This window comes from Rhinolophus hipposideros, assembly GCF_964194185.1.
Source record: "Rhinolophus hipposideros genome assembly, chromosome: 4".
NCBI classification, from domain to species: Eukaryota; Metazoa; Chordata; class Mammalia; order Chiroptera; family Rhinolophidae; genus Rhinolophus; species Rhinolophus hipposideros.
The window spans coordinates 50,432,600-50,457,681 of record NC_138050.1 but is presented as its reverse complement, the minus strand read 5'-3'; the positions used below and the strand labels follow the sequence as shown (position 1 = coordinate 50,457,681).

The 25,082-nt window shown below is 37.0% G+C and overlaps 1 protein-coding gene across 4 annotated transcripts in view; it reads right to left on the bottom strand.

Moving 5' to 3' along the window:
- PSD3 (pleckstrin and Sec7 domain containing 3) overlaps window positions 1-25,082 on the bottom strand; it is a 366,738-nt gene that overhangs the window by 203,377 nt on the left and 138,279 nt on the right. For all 4 annotated transcript variants that reach the window (XM_081046336.1, XM_081046338.1, XM_081046337.1 and 1 more), the window contains 4 exons: window positions 9,700-9,894; window positions 9,520-9,600; window positions 7,373-7,485; window positions 4,772-4,830 (listed from right to left, as the gene is read on the bottom strand). In XM_081046336.1, coding sequence (XP_080902462.1) covers window positions 4,772-4,830; window positions 7,373-7,485; window positions 9,520-9,600; window positions 9,700-9,894 — 448 coding nt within the window. The remainder of the gene's footprint in view (window positions 1-4,771; window positions 4,831-7,372; window positions 7,486-9,519; window positions 9,601-9,699; window positions 9,895-25,082) is intronic.

The following is a 25,082-nucleotide window of genomic DNA, read 5'->3' as shown; positions in this document are numbered from 1 at the left end:
ATTAACTACCTATCAACCTCATGGAGGTTGGTGGTGCTTTTGAGGGTGGAATTATAAGATAACACAACATAAGAATTAAACAAATAAAATTCTTTAATAATAATTCTCATAATGGTCATTTTCCACTTCTGAAAATAACCAAACATTTTACCCACCATTTAAAATTCTAGGTTTCTAGAGAGCCAATCTAGGAATTAAAAGCTCACAATTATCAATGCAGTTTACAGATTGAAAAATAATGAATTCCTACGACTTAACTCAAACTGAACTACACGTATCTTTTTAATATTGGTGTGATAAAACCTATACTTTATTCCTTGACTTCTTTCTTCCCCCTACCAGTATGGGATACTAGCCTTGGCTTTGCCCTTTATCCAACCTATAACCCGACACAAAAAAGCTAGTAAAAAAGTTGCCTCATCCATTAAGTGTGGGACACTGAAGATGATATTCAGCATGCCCTGAGTATCCCAAAGACAAAGTATCAGCAGGATGCCCAGCCTGAGGTAGAGAGCCGCCATTCCAGAACCCCCACCCCCACCCCCCAGTCCCTTATACACACTGCACAAGGGTAGGCTGGCTACCACCAATACTGGAAAGCAGAGAGAGACCTTGGGCAAAAGATGTACTAAAAATCCCAAGCCACAGTGTTAAAAGGTAAATTCTGTCACAAATCTTGGTTAAAAATAACGTCTTGGCTATTGCCTCTAACCATGGCCTGACCCTGGGCAGCCACTGTCTTGCAGAACTCTTTCGACTTTTAGCTGGGAAATTGGCCAACGACACAACGATGTGTCCCACTTTTCATTGCAACTCAGTTCTGTACCTAAAACTTCCTTCCACCTCAGTACCCAGCCCTGGCAAGGAGTTCCTGCTTACTGTCCTGCCCCTGCCACGTGACTTCAGCCTTGGAGACAGTCCTGCAGTATGGCTGGAGCCAAGGACAAGAGCGCTAGGTGTAGTCAACAGAGCACATGTGAAGACTAGTTCAGGAAACGAATAGGGTTGAATTTATTCTAACACGACAGATCCTTTTATTCCTACTATTTCTAATAAAACATAAGGCCGAAAAAAAAGATTCCGGCTTTCCTTGTTGACATTTCAAACAAAATTCAATACAAGTTAGTTTCAATACAGCAAAGGAAAAATAAACTCTGAGTTCGTTTTAACAGAAATTTACCTGTATGTGCAAGTTTAATTTACATACATATTTCACAGGTATAGAGGCATTTTAAAAATAAGAGACCACTTAGCAAATTAGGCATGTGGCCACAATTATAAAATATTTAAGAAAATAAACCACCGGTAGATAAGTAAAAGCAAGTCAATACTATTGCTAAGATAATGATAAATCATTAATATTTTTCAAAAATAGGTACTGAAGGGAATTGCCATTCTTAGTTCCAATGAAATAATTATAACATCTGAATGAATTTCTCCCAAAAATATTGTACGTACTTCAGATTGGTTTTTTTCCTAGCCTCCTTAGTGAGGTTAACTATAATCCCACGTGTAACACAGTATCTCTCCAGTGCTTTTCCACTGTAGCACCTCAGTTACCTGCTACCATTTCTGCAGTTACACCTGACTACTGGAAGTCAGCCTAGCCAACACAATCAGAGATGAGATTTGACTTCCATGAACACGCTTCATTCATTTCTGATCCTTACCCAAATGGCACAGAACTTGGAATTGAGTAGACACACTCTAAGTGTTTGTGGAATTAGAGAATAAATTAGAAAAGACAGAAAGGCATTCGACACGTGACACTATTATATTCATTATATTAGTACATATTAGTATACATTCTATTATTTTATTAGTAAGAAAATTAGCAGTAAGAACAAAGGTTCATATTAATGCATTTTCAGTCCATCATTCTTTAGAGTAAATGAAACCCATATGAAAGATTCACAAAAAATAGCCAAAAGAAGTTAATCTTCCAAGTTATGCCTCCCCCACTGAAAACATGAGGACAAGCTCATCTCAGCACTTCTTAGAAAGGTCATGCTGTCATATTTTTACTATGACACAATGGTAAGGAAGAAAAGGAAAAATGGCTTATTAGTTCACTGCCTAAGAGAATTACTCTGGCATTGAGGTAAGTAATGAGAGACGATGGCCTAGGCAGTACAGCATTAAGGAGAAGGTGAAAAGAGACAGAAGTTAGAAATAATTCCCTTTGTATTCTGAATGATTCACTTTCATAAGGGTCATGCTAATAAATCAAACAGACACTATAACAATATATCAGGCAATCATGATGCAAGAGAAGCTACATATAAAATTATGGATGAAAACTTACCACCTAGAAGGAAAATTTATTTTTAAAATAAATCCGGAGGAGGAAGATAAGAGAAACAAATTTTCATGTGGTTAGTTCTTTTGATCGCTGCTATACATTCAGACTTGTAACAGCACACATTGTAAATAGGGATTAAAAAACAAACAAACTAATAAACAAAACCTAAACAATAGATTTATCCAGGTGGTCAACTCATAAATTATACGTAAGTCTAATCACTATGTTGTATACCTGAAACTAATATAATATTGTATGTTAGCTCTAATTGAAAAAAATTAAAAAATACTTTTAGAAAGTTGGAAAAAAACACACACCTAAATAACAGACCATCTTAAATATATAGCACCCATGTATAAAAACAAAACTGAGAATAATCTCCAAAGACATGATTTTGAAGATAATATAGAGAGATTTACTTGTATTAATCGTTTTCTCCTAATATGTAATTCTGTCACTATAGCCAATTGTTAATTATGCATGACTGGCATAACTCGGGATGACATTAAAATGTTCATTTAAATAAACTGTCTCACATTCTAGTTGCCAAAAAGAAGTGTGACACGTCACTTAATCTCCTTCAATTCCTCAAAAGTGGCCTGAAGACACAGTCAGAGCAAATCCGAGATCAGTGGTTCTGAACCTGTGGGCTGCAGACCCTGGGGTGCCCATGGCTTGTTTAGACAGCAAGCATCTGAGTTACCTTAATAAATAATAAACCTCACACCTTTATTTACTGCTATGTTTCAAATTATTGTGACTCATGAGATACATGCTTATTTGAAAGTATTATTAAAGCAAAATATGCTTTTTAAAAAGCAATGTAGCTTTTAACATTTAACCCATCCCCCCAAATCTAGCACCTTCCACAGAAGTTCTATGAGATCCTCAACCTTTAAATAAGAATTGAACTGTTGCTGAATTCTTTTTTTCCTTCATGACACTTTTGCGCAGTCAACAAACACTACATGCACAATATTCATATGTGAATGAGACTTCAAAATATCTGATGTGAAGAAGTTTCCTCATTCTGGGAATCACTGGCTTGGTTCAATGTTGTATATGGACAAGTGTATTCAAAATTGTCTCCTTCGGCTGAAAGTTAGGTTGAGAAATTGAGTGGGAGGAAAAGAAGGGGACAGGGTTACAATTGTTATCATAGGACAGGCTCGCAGAGAAGAAAGCAGTGAACACTTGCTTCCCTGGTAACAGGAAAATAGAGGTCAGGACAGCCCTAGGTGATTGTCATCTCCATAACACGCTGGATGAGTATTCGATCTGATAATTTCAAGGCGCCTATGGTGAAAAACCTAGTACTTCCATTTCCATAAGACACCTTACAACCCTATTACCCAAGAATGTCCCCTGAAAGTATCGACACTTTCAGTCTATATAACCTCCGGACACATGTTACATATGTCCATTAGTCACTAAGCTATTCTAAATTTGCCTCTTGCAAACTGCAAATGGAACTTCCTAGTTAATTTTTGAGAGATTTGTGAAGACAATGTTAAAATTATGATTCTTTCACTATATTTCTTCTTTACTTTTCTGACGGTAGAATCCCTTTTTCCCCCTTAGTCCATCTTAATGGCCCCATACAATACCATTTTGTCTTTCTTAACGAGGAGCACCATAGTTTTAAATAAGGGAATTACGTGCGATAGGAGAACAAATTTGAACTAGTATTTAAGTTTTAGTTCCTTTAAAGTAATTTTTTAAATTGTAAGGCAAATCACATAGCGAATCAAGTGATGATCTAGACTTTTGAGTTACAAGAAACTTGATTTTCTCTTCAAGATAAATAAATCTGGGACTGTGAAATAATTTTTGTGCTAAGTATATATTGATCTATATTTAACTAAAACGTTCTCATTTTCTCTAATATGAACAGTTTAAGTAATGCTAAAATTTACATCTATAAAAGGTAAAAGTTTCTATATGTATATCATTATACATTTAAGAAGTTCATCCTATATTTTAAATAGAAGGTGAGAAGGTAACTAGATTATTTCGATATTTCAACGAGTAAAACACCAGGTGAGCTGAGGAGTATAGAAAAGGCTGAGTTCTTCAGACTTACTGCCGTATGTTGTGAAGACACGGCTGACATTTTCAGATCTAACTTATATCCTCTCTTTCCATGATAAAATAGCAATCCTAGTAACTAACCAAAAAACAAAACAAAAAGTAAAAGCTCTGTCTGCCATCTAGTGGAGAAAGAAGATACAGCACACACACATTACAGATAAAACAACTGCAGACTTGTTGACATGTATTCACTTAAAAATGTGCTCTGTGCTAGCGTGGAAACAAGTTACTTCTTTTTCCCAAGATTTATGTTTACCTACCTGCCATGTAGAGAATGAGAGAAAGGGAGACCAAGAGTAAACATGTATGAACACAAAAGCAAAAATAAGCAGACGGTATTTTGTAATTCTGTAGGACAGTTCACACACCGACACTTACATGGCCATGAAGATCTGTGTTAAGGAGCATCATTGCACAGGTGAGGCAATGGACTCCATCTAAAGAAAGGGACAAGAAGAGAAAGCATTAATTCACTATTTCCTGTTGGACTCATTAGCATTAAAATAGCCTACATTAAGAACCTATGAGAACACAATACTGGAGATAGGTACAATTAATTGTATTTGTGTGGGGAGATAGAAAATAGATAAGAACAAATTATTAATTCCACCTCAGTGCGCAGACTTGGACTCTGCTGGATAATGTAAATTATTCCTACGTCTCAGGAAGACAATTTGGTATCTTAAGCTTTGAAACAATGTCCTTTGACACAGCAAGTCTACTTCTATGGCTTAATACTAAGAAACAAGAATCAACACAAAATGCAAGGATATCCAAAGAAACATTGCTTACAGTAGGGAACAAGTAAGTATAACGCACTAAAAACACAGCTGTTGTTTCAGTCATTAAAAATGTTGTCCAAGTATATATGTTAAAATGGAAAGATAATTCACAATAATTTATATGAAACACATTGCATATAGTATGATTCCATTTAAATATAAATACATCTAAAATACATAATGTAACATTAAAAGAGATTATTATCTCTGTATAGTGAGATTATAATTTTCATCTTTTTATATTTTCTCAATTTTCTTTAATACAAGATGTGGAAATGAAAGTAAATTAATACCTTTTACTTTTTTTACTTTCTGGGAAGCAAGTAAATTAAGAAAGAAGTCAAAGAAAACCAAGATTTGCATTTTCCACTGTTTACTCTTTGGGTGTTAGTTCTCTGGCTGAAAATATATAGGCAGGAACAGTTATCCTCTTTCTTGCCATTTTTTAAAAAGGAAATACTTGGTTTGAATGGTCCAAGATACTATAAATTAGATAAAAATAAAATGTTGAAATAATCTGTGAAGATTGAAAAAATTAAATATTCAGGGGAAAAGAGGTGCCCAAACCAGAAGGATCATTTCACAGTTATGTAGAAACACCACTTCTCTTCTTACTGTATAAAACTAAAAGAAAAATCACTAAGAGTTAAGCTTCTCATTTCCAAACCTCAGAACTGGTTCTCCTCCCTATTCTCTCCCTGCAATTCTTAATCCAAGTATAGTAGACAACAGCAGTTGCAGATTTAAAAAAAACCTTATTAATTTATGCTAAATGTACAGAGAGGCCTGTCCAATTACTGAATTCATGAATTAAAGACAGCTTATTTTTCAAAAAATATGTCTTTGAGCATAGTAGGTAATTTCTGTTATTCATATCTCTAAGTAGATGCTACTGAGTGCCTAAAAGTCTATTTATTCCAGTTTCAGTTTATTATCACAAATTCTAAATACATGAAAACAAACTGCTGAAAGGGTTTGTAAAACTCAGCAGCCAACTCTCAACTATCCTTATCAACAGCCAATTGAGCACACAAATCCATATTCCTTGTTTCACTCAGGAATGTCAACATCTTCTTACATTTGAAGGTTCTAATAAAAACAACCCTCTTCTATCCCTTTCATTCTGTAGTCAGTGTTGACAGTGATAGAGACAGTGGATACGTGGTCTAAACATAACCAAAGAAAGGAATGAAGAAAGACAAGTTCCCATTTTCCAGATAGGAATGGGACTTTCCTAATCAGATGGTTAGTTACTTAGTTATAGCTTAGTTACAGCAGAGGGTGGGCAGCAGTCAAGTCAGTCAATATCAAGTACTTATCTTAGTTAATTGGTAATACTGAAGCTAAGAGATAATCACTGCTTCTAATGTATCTAATCTCAGTGATTTATTCCAGAATGTGTAAGTTTATGAAAGATTCTCCAATTGCAGAGAATGTGCTTAACTTCAAACCCTGAAAACTGCTTTATTGAAGGAATTAAAATGAGAAAAGACCACTCTTCATTGGTTACATCAACAATTACACATTTAAAGTTGCTTTGTAAAAACAGTATAATAAACATAAAATCATAGTTCATTAAAATCATAAACCAAAGTCAGTGGCTAGTGTTATTTTGATGAATATCAAACATGGCACCAGACACACTGCAAACTTCAGGGAGACTTGTAAATGTTTCCAAAACTCACCACAAAACTAAGCAGACCTGTACTTTTGTCAATAAGTTTAGAGATCAGATGTATGGGAAGAAGCAGTAAGAAAACTGGCATTTAATTTATTACAATGCGTTTTTCAGGTAAAATCTCGGAGTGACAAAGCATGAGAAAGTTAAGGAAAGTATAGTGTCATACTATGGAACTGGAAAATAGAGTAAAAATAACTGAAAGAACTGTAAAGAATATACTGTAGCCATTAAATATGCTTTTTAAAGAATATTTGATGACATGAGAAAATGCTCACAATGAAAGGGAAATACAGTAGGAAACAATTCTCTAATGATTCCAATCTGACATTAAACATCATGTAGACTAGAAAGAAGGAAATCAAACTGTTAATAATAGTTATCTCTAAGTAATTACAGATGTAGATGATTTCCATTTTGTTATGTATAATTTTACATATTTTCTACAGTAAAATATAACTTTCATAACGAGGAAAAATAACTCATTATAAAAAAATTCAAGCATTTCTATCAGATTACCTTGTGAAGCAATGGTATCTGGGTTACAATAAAAATATCTATTGGAGAAGTGTATTAAAACTCTCTCTCGTTCTTGAGTTTCTCCCACAAGAGAAAACGCTTTAAAGAAATACCTAAAAAAAAAAAATTAAGGGGGGAAAAAGTGAGATTTTAGAAAATGTCACCATACTCTTTGTTTGACAGTTAAAGTTAATTCATATAGACATAAAAAATTGATTATACAAAGTAAGAAAATCTACAGTTATTTTTTTTAAATCACTTACTAGATGGCCATTCAGTATAAATTTATATTGACATTTAAATTTTATAAAATGTCAATATAAAAGATGACAGGGCAATAAAATGGTAGTCAATACATTAAGGAAAACCTTGGGAAGCTAGGTCATTTCCCTATATGACTACTGGATAGCCATTTTAAAACATCAGTTGGATAAAAACCAAAGAACTCTTAGGACTGTAAGCATAACCCTCATAAGCTATATTTTAAAACTCTACATGGATCACAGTTGTTTTTTTTTTTTTTTTTGTCACTTTGTTACATGACTGGAATTGCCACTGACCCACCGTTAAAATTACGATTATACTGTTATATGTGAAGATTTCTGTTGGTTTTATTTTGCCTGTTATCACCACATTATATTATTCATTTGTTATATGAGGAGGCAATTGGGAGATAAAACTCTAATTTAGTCCATAAATTAGGAATAAATTAATTTATATGTAAAAACTATATGAATAGAAAAAATGCCCAGAACCATGTACCCACCTAATCAAAGTCACTAAGAGTACTATCTATTATAGATAAATCCAGATTCCCTCACTTGACAAAGTAGATGTATTTCTCTGAACATGAGATGGGAAGGAAAAAATGACTTAAAATGTTCTAGGGCAGCTGGATGGCTCAGTTGGTTAGAGCGTGAGCTCTCAACAACGTTGCTGGTTCAATTCCTGCATGGAATGGTGGGCTGTGTCCCCTGCAACTAAGATTGAAAACAGCGACTGGAGTTGGAGCTGAGCTGTGCCCTACACAACTAGATTGAAGGACAACGACTTGGAGCTGATGGGCCCTGGAGAAACACACTGTTCCCCAATATTCCCCAATAAAATTTTAAAAATAAATAAATAAATAAATAAATAAATAAATAAATAAATAAATAAATAAATAAAATAAAAACAAAAAATACATGAAAAATAAAAATAATAATAAAATGTTTTAAGAAATCTTATTTTTGAAGATAACATACAATAAACCTCATTTCTATGATGAAAATGTTGCTTTTTATTTACTTATAATTTAATATAAATTACATTGATCAAATATTAATTTTTCATTACTTTTTTTATAAAACATATCAGAAAGCAGAGCAAAAATATAGATCTGTCCTTGGAAAACCTATGAGCACCCTTGATTTATGCAAAAGCCACCAAATATAAGTCATTGTGTGCATTACAATCCAAACATTCTCACTTCACCTACCAGGCCTGTTGCCTGATTTGTAAAACTAGAGGGTTCCAGAAGATGATCTCAGAATTCCTCCAGGCTCTGACACGTTACAAAGTTTATCAAGATTAAGCAATGACTGGGTTGTACCTTCAGCTGCTCTTAGAAATGTATAGTACAATATGGTGTGAAAGGGGAAGATCAGTTTAAGACGCCTTCATTCGAAAAGGTCAGCAGCAAGTGCTACCATCTGAAACACTTTACAGATATGTTCTGCTGATTATCATATTGATATTCATTCTTATTCTATTCATGAGTTAATTCCAAAGTACTGTCTTAAAAGGTTATTTGGTATTGTAAACAGATGCTTAGGAAAAAAATTTATAATTCTACAGTCTGTAAACTGCCTTCTTATAAATCTATCATTCGAAAAACAAATTCGTGAAGATTCTACTTCTCCTCAAGACTTACGTTGCTACCATTCTTCACTATGCCATTTACTAAATGCGGAATATGAGTTCATGTGTGATTTCATAAAAATGTATTTTTCTTTCTACTACATTTAATATCTCTAGTACAATCTGAGCTAAATTCACAACGTAACTGTGAAAAAATAAAAATCAGATTTTTAGCTCAAGCACTTTATTTTCTCTTCTCAAAATTACATGGAGGCAAAGAAGAATAAAAAAGTGATGTTTAATCATACCTGAGAGACTGATCCAGCGTCATTCCTGTAAAATCAAAAAACTTCAGATATTCTTCTGCAACTAGTTTGCTAAATTCATTGCTATAAGAAAGCAGAATAGACTTGGTTATTACAATTGAAGCTATAACACACACACACACACTCACACACACTTGGACTCCAGCCTTGGGACAGACGTACTTCTTGCCTAGGTGCTTCGCGACATCCGATCTTTTGAATCTGTCTAGTTGATAGAGTCGTTTGGCCAACCTTTTGGCTGCTTCTACATTGCTGCTGGTACCATTACTGAGATTTTCAGAGGTCTCCTTTTCCAGAATTTCAGTGCTCCCCATTTCAGAATGAGCCTCTAGGAGTGCTGTTTTCACCCCAGCATTGCTGTGAGAATTGATAAAAAGGGGAAAAAAAGAAAAGATTTTTCTTGTGTAGCAAAAAAGGAAAATAGCTGATGAAATTATCATAATGTAGGCCAACTAAGTGAAAATAAAACTATTTAAAATGATTTTATGCTTAATTATTCATAAAAGTATTTTCAGTTACTATTATTTCAAAGCACTAAAGAAGGTATTGCTTAAATCCTGGATGAACAGTTCTCAAACCTTTTGGTCTCAGGACCTTTACATTTTCGAAAGTATGGAGGACTCCAAAGACCTTTGTTTATGGGTTATACCTACTGATATTAACTGTTTCAGTAATTAAAACAGAAAATTTCAAATATTAATTTACTTAAAAATAACAAATCCATATCAAGAATATAAATAATATATTTTATTACAAATAACTATATTTTCCAAATCAACAAAGTTTAGTGAGACAAATAATGGTAATTTGCATTTTCTACAAAGTTATTTAATGGTTGGCTTAGTAGAAGATAGCTGGAGTTTCATAGCCACTTCTATATTCAATCTGTAGCAATATATGGTTTTGGTTAAATACATTTAGAAAATCTAGTCTCACACAGATATTTAGTTAGAAGTAAGAAGTATTTTAATAATCTTTTCATCTATAATTGTAGATATTCTTTTTGATATGACACCAAAATTAGACAAATTGTAGTTTCTTAAAGGTTAGTTGCAATATAGAATGGAAAATTGTATCAATGAACGTTTTGTACTCTTACATTGAAATGTCTTATACTTTGAATAGACCTTTGATCCAGGCATAATTCTCAACATACAACGGCCATTTGCAAAATATTTGTTGATATATTTCATTAAACAATATTTAAAATATCACATTCATTAATGTCATCACGAATATCTTCAGAAAAGTCTAAGTACTGGAAAGCTGTCAAACTTTTGGTGCAGACATAAGTTTTCCAAAATTTTAATTTTTGATGGAAAGCTCACATTTTATCATTGGCAACAAAAATTATTAGTTGTTTTCCTTATAGGCTCACTCTATTAATTTCTGAAAAAATGTCTGCCAGTAACCAGTTTTTCAGTCCACTTTGAAGAAAACATGGTATTCCACAAAAAAAAAGCAACTATTTTATAGCTCACAACTCAAATTACATACAAGTGCTTTTCCTGGACACAACCATTATGAGCAGAAGTGCTTTATGCACATTTTCCATTTCATCACATGAGAAATTAAAAAGGCATGTATTCAAGGGTTGAAAGGCAATTAATAATTTGCCCTGCTTTATCAAGGACTTTTTTAGTGAAAGGACTTTTAAGTGAAACTGGCCTTTGTTTTGTTTTGAGTGCAAGACAGTGAAGACTACAGTGACAACTAAAACACTTTGGTGCCACCCCCTTGAATTGTGGTAAGCCCCCGCCCCACACCACACACACACTGCTTTGTACCATTAGTGCGAATATCAACAGAGTGAAACAGGAAAAAACAGGAAAATAATGCTGTCCTGTTCTTATAAAATAACACTGATCTCACAAACCCACTGAACGGGTCTCGGGAAGGCCCCCAGGCCACACCGTGAGATCTCTGCTCTAGAAAGGGATCACCATGGAATGCTACATCATACATTTATAACACTAGAACCAATGAAGACACAGTCATTTCCAAATCTGCATCTCAACTTGGTAACAAAACAAAGTTGTGTTCAAGATAAACTACTGTGCTTAAACAGCCTTCCAGCATACATACCACAGACTCTACACGAGACATAGTCAGAATTTTTCTGTAATGGACCAGATAGTAAATGTTGCAGACTTGCAGGCCACATAAGGTCCCTATCACACAAGGTTCTTTGTTCCTGTTGTTTTTTTACAACCTTTCAAAGCTTACAAGCCATTCCAGGCAAGGCTGAGTGGGGCCCATAGGCCTCGTTTGCATGGACTTGCTCTATACCATAGTTCTTTAACTTGGCCTGAATTCTACGTAGAGTAACCATTAATGGTCTAAACCAGGACACTATGAAGAGGAAACAGGGATGATAAAATCATTAAATATGTAATTATACGTGTTACAAAAAAAAAGCATTACTAACAGGAATAAAATTAGTTGTAAACGTACATAATATACTAATTAACAAAAATCATTTTAGCAAAAATGAATATATTTTTAAGCACAACCGCTCAATCTCTGTTTTGTCACTTATTCTACCTAAATTACAACTTCCAGTTTTCCACGGGTCCACCAATTAAGTGGGAGCCTGGCAGCTTCACTGTCAGTCAAATGCAAGCATAGCTACTGCACAAGCAGCTGGTACACAAGCAGCTTCTCCGGGCTGTGAGTCCCACACTTCCCCACCACTGCCAGACTCGAAAGAGTGAACTCTGCGTAGCAACTCCTCCCCAAGCTCACTTTATCAGCAAGTACTCCGGCTGCCCCTGAAATGGCACTATGAGGGAGGGAGAAGAGAGAGGTTATCCCACATTATTTTTGAGACTCAACGATCTGAAAATTCTGCTCAATGCACATGTCAACTCACACCTTCTGGATGAGACTACGAAAAGCGGGAAAGACAAAGTGGAGGTGAATCAAACATACACTGACTTACTATTAATGAAAATACTTTTTTTTTTTTTAAGTTCAAGTCAAATGCTAAAGCGTAGTCAATGTCAGGACAGCAGGCACAAACTGGAACTGACCCAGGCAAAAGGAATGTTTGGTAACCCTCCTTATGCAATCAGCTACCTTAAACAATTTTCCAGCAGAAATACCCACAAATTATAATCAATTGCTTTATCATGAAATCTTCATGCAAATACATCTAAATATTTTTCAGTCCTAAATTTCCCTTTAGAGTTCACACTATCAGCCAGTATTGTGAAATTTATCTTATCAGAAAAGTAAACATTTAATTATCATATATGGCAAACCTATAATAAGTAGTCATAGAAGAAATTTTCTTTAAAGGCAACTCAACTTTGTGTTTTCCCACCTAAACGGTAGAAATGTAAAATATTTACTCAAAGAACTACTTTAGTTAAAACCAAATTAAACATTCAATTATTATATATGGCAAACCTATAATAAGTAGTCATAGAAGAAATTTTCTTTAAAGGCAACTCAACTTTGTGTTTTCCCACCTAAACGGTAGAAATGTAAAATATTTACTCAAAAAACTACTTTAGTTAAAATCAAGTAATTTTTATAAATTAAAAAAAAAAATCCCTGGAGTTGTGTTCCCACACTTTCTCTTACTCTATACATTAGCTATTATGTAATAAAAATAATAATAATAATAAATGTCAAAGAAAGGATTTTCTTCTCTTTGAACCGCTACTTGTTCCTTTCCCAGGGCAAATTCATGCCATATATTTAATCACTCCAGGCAAACAATGTAATTATACCACAAATCTAGTAGTGCAAAGATTTTGTCCAAATACAAGAGACTTATCCTAATGAGCATATATTTTTAAAAATGTAGTGGCCCAAACCATGCCTGTCACATTTGCCTCCTCTTTCTTCTGTCTTGCCCAGCCCAGTCTATTTCTCATTTTCCTCACATTCACCAGGAGGAGGTAATATTAAAATCTATATGCATCCAACTTCTCTAGATCTTCTTGAAAAAGCTTTCAGTGAAACAGAAAATTAGGAATAAAGTGAGGCTAACTACCTCCATTCCAAGATGACTTCCTTCTGTCCCATTCCACGATTCACGAGATTACTTGAACAAAAACAGAGACTGGTTGCTTTTCAATCAGAAAGTCTGCGATACGATGAGGATAGAAACTCACCAGCAACAAGACAGACACCAAGGCAAGCTCATCGCGGAGCCCGGATGAGCCCGGCTACTTCCTCTTCCGAGCCCCTTCCCAGTATCCTTCACCCCACAACTCCAGGGGCTGCTGATCTTCTAGGGATTCCAAGGACCTGGCTCCCTGTGAGGTCACATTACTATGACCTCACATTCTCAGCAGAGTGTTTATTGTTGGGATTTTGTAATGTTTTTACAGCCGCAATAAAAACAGGAGCCAGAACACAGGAGCCACTGTATGTCAAGAGTATAAACAACAATGGCAGTCCGGCCTTGTTCAAACTCCATAAAGTGAACTGCATAATCCCTCTCTGTTGGATGACACCCTATGTTGTTTCCTGGAATACACAAGACGCTGTAGAATATTAGATACTTTCAGTAGTTTGAATTTTCCCTTCTTTTCTATAGTTCCCCTTTTCTTCTTATAATCTCATGAGGTGAAATCCCTACCAGTGATTTAAATGTAGAAAAGACTTCCCAAAGGCTCGCCCTGTGTTCTGTCAAATGCTTCCCTGGGGCCTGCACCTCACGTCTCCAAACAAAGACAGTAAACACTCTCTCATCAAAACAAGAATCAGATCATTGAGCCTGATCACCAGGACTGTTCAGAACCTTTTTATCATACAAGGATTGCCAGATTTTTCCAAATAAAAGTAATAGGACAACAAGTTAAATCTGAATTTCAGATAAACAAAAAATAGTCTCTGTATGTCTCAAATAGTGCATGGGCATACTTACACTAAAAATTCCTCATTGTTTATCTAGAAATTCAAATTTAACTGAGCATCCTATGTATTTTTTCTGGTAACCCTATCTCCTGAACTATTTCTCCTAAACTTGATTTGAAGAATTGCAATAATGGTGTTCCCTGATGTCAATTTCACAGATTCCTTGTGGATTTGTTCCGACTTGCATCTGTGATTTAATTTCTATTCTTACTGTTTTTCTATAGTTTTACCAAGACCTTCTCTCAGTTGTCTATGAACTACCGATTCTTCTCTAATGTCCTCCGAACACAAAAGGAAAACGCTCTTTTCTCTGTATGTTCACCCTTCTTTCCAGCCTGCATACCGCCACCATAGATGTGATAACATGCCTCCTTTACAAAAATCCTACACAAGATAAAAATTCTGTGGCCTGTCATAGAAGGCCCTTTACAAGCTGACTCCAATTGCTGTTTCAGATTTATCATACACTATTTTCCTTATGCTTGGGCCACAGAAATGTTACCTGTGCTTTCATACCCCTTTCACATGCTGTTCCCTTTGCCACTTGTTACCCCAAAATTCTGCAAACTCTTATTAACCCTACAAGAGCTCGGGTGAAATAACTTGTCTAAGAATCATACTCCAATTCCCTCTGTTGCGTTCACCAAGCACACGCTTTATACTTTATATAGCTCTGCCTTTTAAAATTTTAAAATTCCCTTTTCTCACCTACCACTACCTTGAATGTCATTTTGTATCCACATCCCAAGAGCAGGTTGAAGTTATTCAATATCTGTCAAAAGAATGCAAGAACTGAGTAATCAGCTGTGCCCACATCCTCCACTATTTTCTATGCTCTGTTGTCAACGACATGTGGCACTAACTTTCTAATTGATTGTAACTAATCCTGGAAAAGTCCTACAGACCAACATCAATCAGCAGAGGGTACCAGATATATTGTCTTATTTCATATTTACTTTGAACTTATATTTTTAAAAATTCTTTAAGTTTTTATTTAAGTGTGATACTAAAAGTTAGAACAAAAACATAAATGAAGCAAACGTGTCAAAACTTTTATAAAATATTCCCTGGCACTTTTGCATAGACAACAACAACAAACAGACACCTAGTTCAATTTTATCCATAAACGAGGCAAAGGCAAGTCAGAAGAATCCCAAAGAGTAGAAAGAAATGACTCCAGCTGCGAGTGGAACAAAAAAACCAGAGGGAGCAGTATGACCCCTTGCCATTCTTCAGGCTGAAGATACAGACACAGAGCCCAGAACCAATGGTCTCAGGAAAGCCAGTACAAATGTTCAGCCTCATGGCCAGAATGAATGTCTGTCAAGAAGAGTTCTAATTATATCATAAATGAGATACACGTAAAACCCTGAAGCATAAATTGTCTCTAAGAAAGGAAATCTTATTGGCCACCATTATCTACAGCATTCATTTCTCAAGCACTGCAGAAATAGTATATAATTTAATCTTGAAGGAAATGTCAATGAGAAATGATTCAGGACCATTGCAGCACCTCCAGTGGTATCACTGACCTGACGGCATCTAACAGGTAAGTTACTCTGTGCCAGCCACTGGATAAGTGCCTCCCAGGGATTTTCTCATGTAATCTTCAGTCTTATGAAGTAGGTAGCAGTATACTCATTTTACGGATGGAAACTGAGGCACGGGGCTGGACACGGACAGTGGTACTCCAGTACCCAAGTCCTTTATACCCTTTACTACTATTCATTTTGCTATTGCTAGTCACTTTCTGGTATGCATGTTTTTGTTGATTCACTAAATATTAACAAATTTCCTATCATGTGCCAGGCAATGTTTTAGATGTTTGGAATACTTCAGTAAACAAAACAAAACAACAATAAAAGAAAACCCTTCTACCCCAGGGAAGCTAAAAATAAACCAAAAACATAATAAATGAGTACATAATATGTTGGAAGATGATAATTACAATGGAAAAATTGAGCAAAGAGAGATCAGAAATCCCAATTTGAGGGGAGACATACATATATTTTTATATAAAGTGGTCATGGGAGGTCTGAGAAAGTGAAGGGCAGAGTTGTCATCAACTAAAATGGGGAAGATTAAAGTTGGCAGGTTATGAGAGAAAGGATTCCACTGTAGACATGTGAACTTTGCGATGTCTGTTAGATATCCAAGTAGGTAGGTAAATATGAGGACACGTGAAGCTTTAAGAAAGGACAGGTGCTGGAGCCCCACTCCACAGACTTCTCAGACCACTGGCCTGAAGTGGCCTCAGCACTTTTCTTTTTAAGGTTCAAGATAATGCTGATGTGATGTCAGGATTTTGAGCCACCACTGTGACCCATGGGAAACCACTACAGGTTTAAAGGGGAAAAGGTAATAAGATAGACTTGGATTTAAGTAGGATCACTTTTGCTTGTAGCATATACGGTAAGAAAAACTGTAGGAGGACAAAATTGAAGGCAGAGAAACCAGCTAGGAAAGTCATCAAAACAGTCTGATCAGGAGAAAAGAACCTGAATCAAAAGACAGTTCCTGCAAATATAAAGGAAAGGTCTGTTCTGAAGATATTTAGAAAGTAGAATGAAAGAACACGAGTGATTTGGGACGTGTGTGGAGTGGTGTCCACAGAGAGGGCAGAAGGCTCACTCCGACTTAGAAGCAGGGCAAAAAGTCAGATGCCAGCAACCGAGATAGTTAATGCAACAGGAAAGGAGGGATATATACCCGAGTGTGCATGTACATACAGAGAAAAACAGCAGACAGATGGAGAAAAGCCCATGAGTTTGGTTCCAACACATGATAAGTATCAGGTGTCCACAGTTATCTAGACAAGCTGTCTGGTAGCCATGGCAACCATGCCCTACCCATGGGAAATCAGTACAGTCACCACATTGTGGGTGAGAGGCTATGCGTGCCGTATGACCAAGAAACCCTGAAACGTGCCAATGGAGAAATACGTCTAGCAGTGTATTCATCTTAACACAAACCCATTACAGCGAAAGAATTAGGAAGTCTCCCGTCGTTTATTAATGGGATTCTTCGTGCAAGTGCTCAGTTTGACAATAAGTAACAATTATTAACTTAGAAGATGCTGAAAGCAAGTATCTGCCAAAATGCTCCATCCAGGTAGACATGCCAAGGTTCAAATTGGTTCCATCAGTCACCAGAGGTGGGACTTTGGGTATATTCATGGTTCTCTGAGAGCCTGTTTTCTCATCTATAAAATGAAGATAATAGTACCAACTTCCCAGGGTGGTGTGAAGATTAAGTGAGAAGCTCCATGTAAATGCTCAGTGCCTTGTCTGCCACACAGTAGACAGGAGACGCCAGCTCCCATCACCACAGCCGTTCTCATCACTGCTCCCAGTCCTTCCATCATGAAGATTATCGCATGGCTATCTGCGTCGTCACAGGAGGGCATCACATCTGACAGTGCTTTATTAAATGTAAAATGCTATTTGTAGTGTATACAAATGTTAGGCCCCCGTAGAAATTAATGCTTGACTTTTCTAAGGAAAATGGCCTCAAATGAACCCATTTTGACATTTATATACAATACATTTTTCTCGAATAGACTGTATCTTTTTTTTCTTTTAATGATTTCAGGGCCTTTATAAGAGAACCACAAACAAAACCTAATTGTCAAAAGTCCTAATAAGGGTCACCTCGAGGTCCTGCCTCCTCGGCGTACCTTTTAAACCTCATTCATTTGGCTCAGTCCTGCTTGCACTATTCCAGAAGAGGGCACCCACTTGCAGGCAGTGGTACATACAGACAGACACTGACCAAACTCACCTAGGGACTGAAGTAGGCTGCCTAGATCTCCAATAAATAATTGGACTCTTCACCTTTCATACTCCTGTGGGGCATGATCCAGATGACACAGGTTTTCACTTTTTTGCTTTTTGAGTTTTTGTTTTGCTTTGTTTTCCTATAATAAACTGCAGCTTTTCTGGGCCAGCTCTCAAATGAGAATGTAATGCCTGCAGTGTTATCAAGTCAACTTCAGTACACCACATCATAAAATTTGAGATGAATTATTTGCAAAGCAACTATGACTAGACGTCCCGCTTGGTAAAGAAGGAGAACAAATGATGTAAAAACATGTACATGTTCACTATTTGCACAGAAGCTTCTTGGTGCCAACTGGGATCAGTGCATCCCAATTCAGTGGACGAGAGAGGGGGCATCATTTGAATGGAGTAATTTTTTGCTTGGAACACTCTTAAAATGTCAGCGGATATTCCGAGTGTACATTCCGAGTTTATGTTAATCACCTAATTCCTTTAACAACCCTGTGATCACTGCTATCATCATTCCCATTTTACAAAGGAGGAAAACGGACATGGAGACAGTAAGTAACTTCACAGGCACACTGCTAGTAAATGGCAAAGCGGGATTGAAGCTTAAGCCAGGCAGTTGTTTTTTTTTAATAGTTAGACATTTATTATTTCTATTCTTCACACAGTGACAACCTCCCTCCCCCATCCACTATCCCTCTGACGTTGCACACAGCCGTTACATTTCCACTATCTCTATTCCTAATGCTGTACTCCGCTTCTTGTAAGTATATACATACATATATGCATATATATATACATATACATATATATATAAAATTGTAGTTAACATTCATTATTGTTCAGCTTACGAAAGTCACTTTGGGGAATGTAATCAACAATGCTGCAAAGATTCTGCATGGCATCCGATGGACACTTGTCTCGTTAGGGAGACCACCTCAGGGACGATGTAGATGCCCGACCACTACATTTTTCAGGATCTTTGATGACAACACCAGCCATTCTTTGTTGCCTTCCCACAGCATGCGGATACATGCAGTAAGCCAGGCAGTTTTAGTTGCAGAGTTCAAACACTTAACCAACATGCTGCGTGGCCTTTCTTCTGTGCTATATTTCTATAGGTTATATTTTCGGTAAAATGTTGGTATACAGGATTAAAAATGTCTACTTTTTAAGGCACATCCATATGACGAAACAAACAGGCTTAGTATAGTTCCATAGTTAAGTGTATACAACCAAGGTGGCATAAACTGTCTCTCCCATTACTTATTAAAGCACCTACTATGTGTGGGCATACTTCCAGGTGCTAGGAGTACAGCAATGACCAGAAAAAAGCCCTGCCCTGTGCAAGTTTACCTTCTCATAAGAGTCCAATAAACCAAATGAAGGTGCTCCCTCCCTTTGCTCCCTGCTTATACCCTTCCACAAATATTTGCTCAATGTTATGAGTCAGACACTGCTCTAGGTAAATACTAGGTGTTCAATGAAGCATCAAACAGAAAAAAGTCCTTGCTTTCATGGAGCTAACAGACAGTGGTAATAGGAAGTGCCTTGGAGATAAATATAGCCAGACAAGGGGACAGGGAGGTTGGGGGTGCTATTTTATTCACGGCAAGACGTATACTAACTCCATATGTATCTCATTTATCTTCTACAATAAAATATGTCAGATGCCCAAGTTCAGATATTTTAAAAGTTTAGAGAATAAGAATATTTGCTGGCCCACCCTTCTCCAAGATCCTGGCACCATTCAACTTCTACCTAAATATACATACTGATTCAAAAATGATGAATAAATCCAGTCAATAGACTCTATGAAGTTTTACTTAAGGTTTACTCTTTCATTTTATTTCTGAGGTATATGATAAGCAATTATCACTCTAGTTTTACAAAGCAGTAAGAGACAAAGAAAGGGAGAGCGGTAGGGAGGCAGGACAAAGAAAAGTAAAAACAAACTAATCCACCAGCAACAAAACATCGAAGAAGCCAAAAAAGCCTGCCAATCTGGGACTTCCACTTGGAGGACACACTCCTTCTTTCGGAGTCTGTAGAAGACTTAATTCACTTGGGCACCATGCTTAAAATTCATTTTTAAATTTCTCCCTTGACTATAGTCAGATAACCTAGACAAGTCTTACTTTCACAGTCTGAATTCCTATCCTGGTAACTAGAGCTGTTAAAATAAAACCAACACATACTTGAAGTCAATCTCCTACCAAAAGATCTTAACCCCAAACACTTAAAATGAAAAGAAGAAAGTATAAGTCAAGCAGCGGTAAGAGCCAAGGTGTGAGTTCTCCCCTCCCCTGGGGGCAGAGGTGTTGGAAGTCCTGTTCTACTGGAGCTCAGGCTGGCTTCTTGGTCCGGCCACAGGAGATTCTAAATTCCACAATTCACTGCAATGCCACCGGCTCCAAGTCACCCAAGTGATGACGTTTCTGCACGTGTCACAGTGTTGTCTGTCACATGCTGGCACCACTTAACTTCATTTCACAGCAACCAAAATACTTGCAGAAGTAACGCCCCTGGATACCATTTAAAACCTGCTGAAATCTGGGGGGAAAGCTCATTATTACCAATGTGGATACCACTACCTGCCGTGTCCCCTTACAGTTACAGAAGATGCTTTATCCTAAATACACACACAACAGGCATGTTCACAAATGTTTCCTAATACTCTGGGGAGAAGGCCTGGAAGGTACTATAAACTTCATGGAGGAGAAAGGTGGGGCTCGGAGACACTGACTTTCCCAAACTCAAAGCTATTTAGATACAAAACTGGAATTGCACCACATCTGTCTTCAATCGTAGAGGGCTTTCCATGGTAAACAATCCACTACACTAACAGAGACCTTAAATAAAACAAAGGCAAAACCGCTAAGAAAACAAAAAGGATGGGTTGGGAGACTCACACAGACCTAGGTTCAGGTCTCAGTCCCTCTGAATTATGTCACATCTGTCAGCCTCTGTTTCTTCATCTGTAAATAATAAAGATCATAACAGCCGACCTTGAAGGGTTACTATAAAGATTAGATAAAATTAATCATTTAAAAATAGTGATGGCTATTTTTTTTTTTAATTTTAATGATTTCTCTTTCCTAGAATTCTTGATTTTACAAAATAGAAATAGAAAATTTTAAAAGCTCCCCACAAATTCCTCAGAAAAATCCGAGGGCTGCGTACCAATGTGGAAAGCACACAAGTTATTGAAGTGTAAACCTGCATGGCTTGTTCAAAGCAGTGCAACAGGCCAGTGTAACTAGATTACAGGATGTGGGACGAGGGGTTGAAGGGTTGTGAATACTGAGGCAGGGGAGCCAGAGGGAGACTTTAAGTGGATAAGAAAAATGGCCAGAATTGAGCGAAATCACTAGGTGGCATTATAGAAGGTGACTGAATTAAGTAAGCTGGAATTTATAAAGTGCTTAAAACTGCACTGGAAAATCCTAAGTGCTATGTACGTGTTTGTTAGGAACAAGAGACTGAAGACAGGGGTCCCATTAGTAAACTACTGCAAAGGTCCAGGTGACAGACAAAAGGAACTCAGCACAGGGTGATGAATAGATGGGTGTGCGGAACTGTGAGAAAAGTAGTCAAACTGGTTGTAGCCAATTATATATGAGAAATGAAGGAAAGGGAGGAACCAAGGTAGACTGCCAGGCTTCTCACTTGGGTGACAGAAGGGTGTTGGGTGAATCACTCTGAGTTTTGCCAAGATAAAAAATATCAGTCAGACGGTTTAAGGAAGGACACAGATCATGTGTTTGATTTTTTTTCTATCAGAAATAAAATCTGATATTTCTCATACTTACATTACTTGGGTCGCATAAACTCCTTATAAAGTGGACAGTTTATACGTGCTTTACAAACAAACGAACAAACAAACAAAAACACACAAAGACTCAGAGAGGTTAACCAGACATCCCCTGAGTTGCATATTTTAAAAGTTGCAGGCAACAGACCTACGAGCCAAATCCTCTGGCTCGCTGGGTTCAGGGTATTTCCACTTCACAAATTTCATCAGAGGGACCATATCATCCTCATACTCTAGTTTTCTATTTTCCCCTAAACTAATTGTAGCAAGCCGTCCAAATCACCAAAATAATTGACTCTAGTCTTATAGTTGCTGATTTTTCCACTGAAGGCTCTGTGATCTAGTTAGTATTGAGGAATGCCAAACACGGATTAATATTAAAGATTCAAGTCTATTTACAAGTTACAGCAACACCTAAGTTATCACATTCAAGCTTTGATAACAGAAAAGAATTCTTACTCATGATAACTTTTATTTAATTCTCTTGACAAAGGCATTTTTCTTTATAAGGACAAGATGGCTAACACTTAAAAAAAATTAAATCACATTCCCTAGATGATAGAAACACTAAAAATTCATTCAAAAATACAGAAGCAAAAAAAGTTTTAAGGTTAAACATACTAGTAACCTGGGAATCTTTAGATACACTCAGTCACCAATGGGCTTTACTCTTATTTCCAATCAACCTCCAGTCTTCCAGAGCTCTCCTACAATTATAGGGTGGATTTCATTCTTTCTCGAAAACATTCCAGTGCCTACAGAATAACATCCCATCGCCGCGGGATGGTGTTCACCTCACTGTTCCCAGCATGCCATTGTTAGCCCCGGCCCGTTGTCAGTCAAGTCTCCAGCCTTACTTCCCACAGCATCTTTCCCTGTACACCAGGCAGCCCCCTTTCGTGGGTTATTATTCCCTTAGGCTTAAGTGTCCTTCCTCCTTTAGCACGTGGAAATCCACTCACTCCTGCAGGCTCAATTCAAATGCCTCTGTACAGCCTTCCCAAGCCCTCAACTGACTGGACTTTACAACCCCACAGCATTTTTGCTATACCTCTAACAGGACACTTTTTTAAATTCTGTCTTGAAACAAAATAATGTATGTGAGACGGACTAAAAGATGCTCTAAAGTTTGAGAGAAATTTTTATTATAATTTTGAAACAAATTTTTTAAAAGACTACCATCTCATAGGAACTGATGGGCAAAAGGCACAACCGTTTTTCTCTCAAGAAAGCTCCAAACCTTAGTCATTTTCTATTGAATGAATGAGCCCTCTGGATCGTGTGGACTTATGGATTACACAAGTGCCATTGGTAAAACGTGTTCAAGTTCTACTTGGTCTTTCCAATTACAAACGCCAGTGGGCCCTATCTAAAAGGGATCCATTTGGGGATGAATCTAGCCTTACAGCAAAGTTTTACATACCAAAGCTCTCAGGGATCTCTTTTAGCTATTTCCCAGGAGGACACAGGCAATGCACACTGCAACTCATTTAAAAGAAAAAGAACAGAAATTATCTTCTGTGATCCATACCGGCCACTCTTATTTCATAAGAGTACTTTCAGCTTTTATCAACCAATTTCATTTGTTCGCTTTTGAGCCAACTTAAAAACTACATCAGTTCTCAACCATGGTTGAAAAAGGAAATAAAAGACAACCAACATAATCCAAACTGTACCCCTGCAGAAGCTGTATGTGTCTTTGGGGGGAGCTACTCCCACTACTTACAGGCCCGTATATTGGTTTCCTGTTTCAGAGTTCCTTACATATAGATTAGATTCATTTCATCAAAACCAACTCTCAAGCCGGAGTATGATATACTGGGGAAAATCTAATACCATTTTCACGTATGGAAAACACCTGCTGGAGCCATATACTGGGAAAGCAGTTACGCTCACACCATTCCAGGTGACAGCATGGTAACCAGCACATGGTAACCAGATACAGGACTGGTGGGGGGAGAAGCAGAACTCAGTGGTTAACAGCAAGGACTTGGGACCCAGACCTTGGTTCACATCCTGGCTCTGACATGTGCTGTGTGAAGTTAGGCAAGTTACGTCTCTGTGCCTCGGTTTCCCCATCTGTAAAATAGGTAAGGGTGTTACCTGAATCAAGTGTATACAATAGTGCAGCTATTATTGTCAGTCTGGCCCTGACGCTAAAAGCTGCATGACCTCAGGTGAGTCACTTAGCATCTCGGCTTCCTCATCTGTGACGGAAAAAAGGGTTAAATTCCAGCCTTTGCGCAGCACGGGAATTGCTCTTCACTTAAATACAGCACCACCCCACCCCAATCTGCCGAAATTAGCAGTCTCAACTTGCTTAATTTTGTTAGTCACATAGTAATTACACATAAAATCAGCTCAATCACTGTGTGTTTGTTTTTAATACAAGTTCAACCCTTGATTCAACAGTATGTCAAACAGCAGGTTCCCTCAGGAGGAAATAATACGAATAAATGAGATACAGAAACTAATAATCAAAAAAGTATTTGGTTTTCCTTTATAATTCAGTTCTAAGTTCACAGTTTATAATTTATAATAGAATTAATATAATATAAAAATAGAAGTGTAGGAACCTAAGTGGTACTCTAACTTGAGGAACACTAAAACGCCATGATATTTTCAAACACCATCCAGGCTCACAAAACCAAACCTTCCTTTCTTTTGCCAACGAAACAGTGACAAATACTACTTTTTTGTACACACTCTTTTTTCCTCCTGCTGCCTTTTTTCACTCCGGCTTTTAAATATGGTCTTACTGTGGGTGGGGTTCCTGAACTCTATGAGCCAGCCTGCCATTTTAGATGTTGTAAAAGCCCAGTGGCTATGCTACTACAGCCTCGAAGACCAAAGAAATTAAAGGGTAAAAGCCTAAAGTGCAGGGTTATATTTTCCTTCATGTCCAAGGAAGCACAGAGCTCATCCACGTAGCCCTTTGAGTTGTTCAGAACGGTTGGCTCAACCCTAGTAACAGAAGGCAGGCCTTCCCTTCGGTTTGCATAGGTGCAGGTCCAGGTAAGACTAATGTTTCTGGCACAGGCACACACTGTCCCTACCCCTTTCAACTCCTCAAC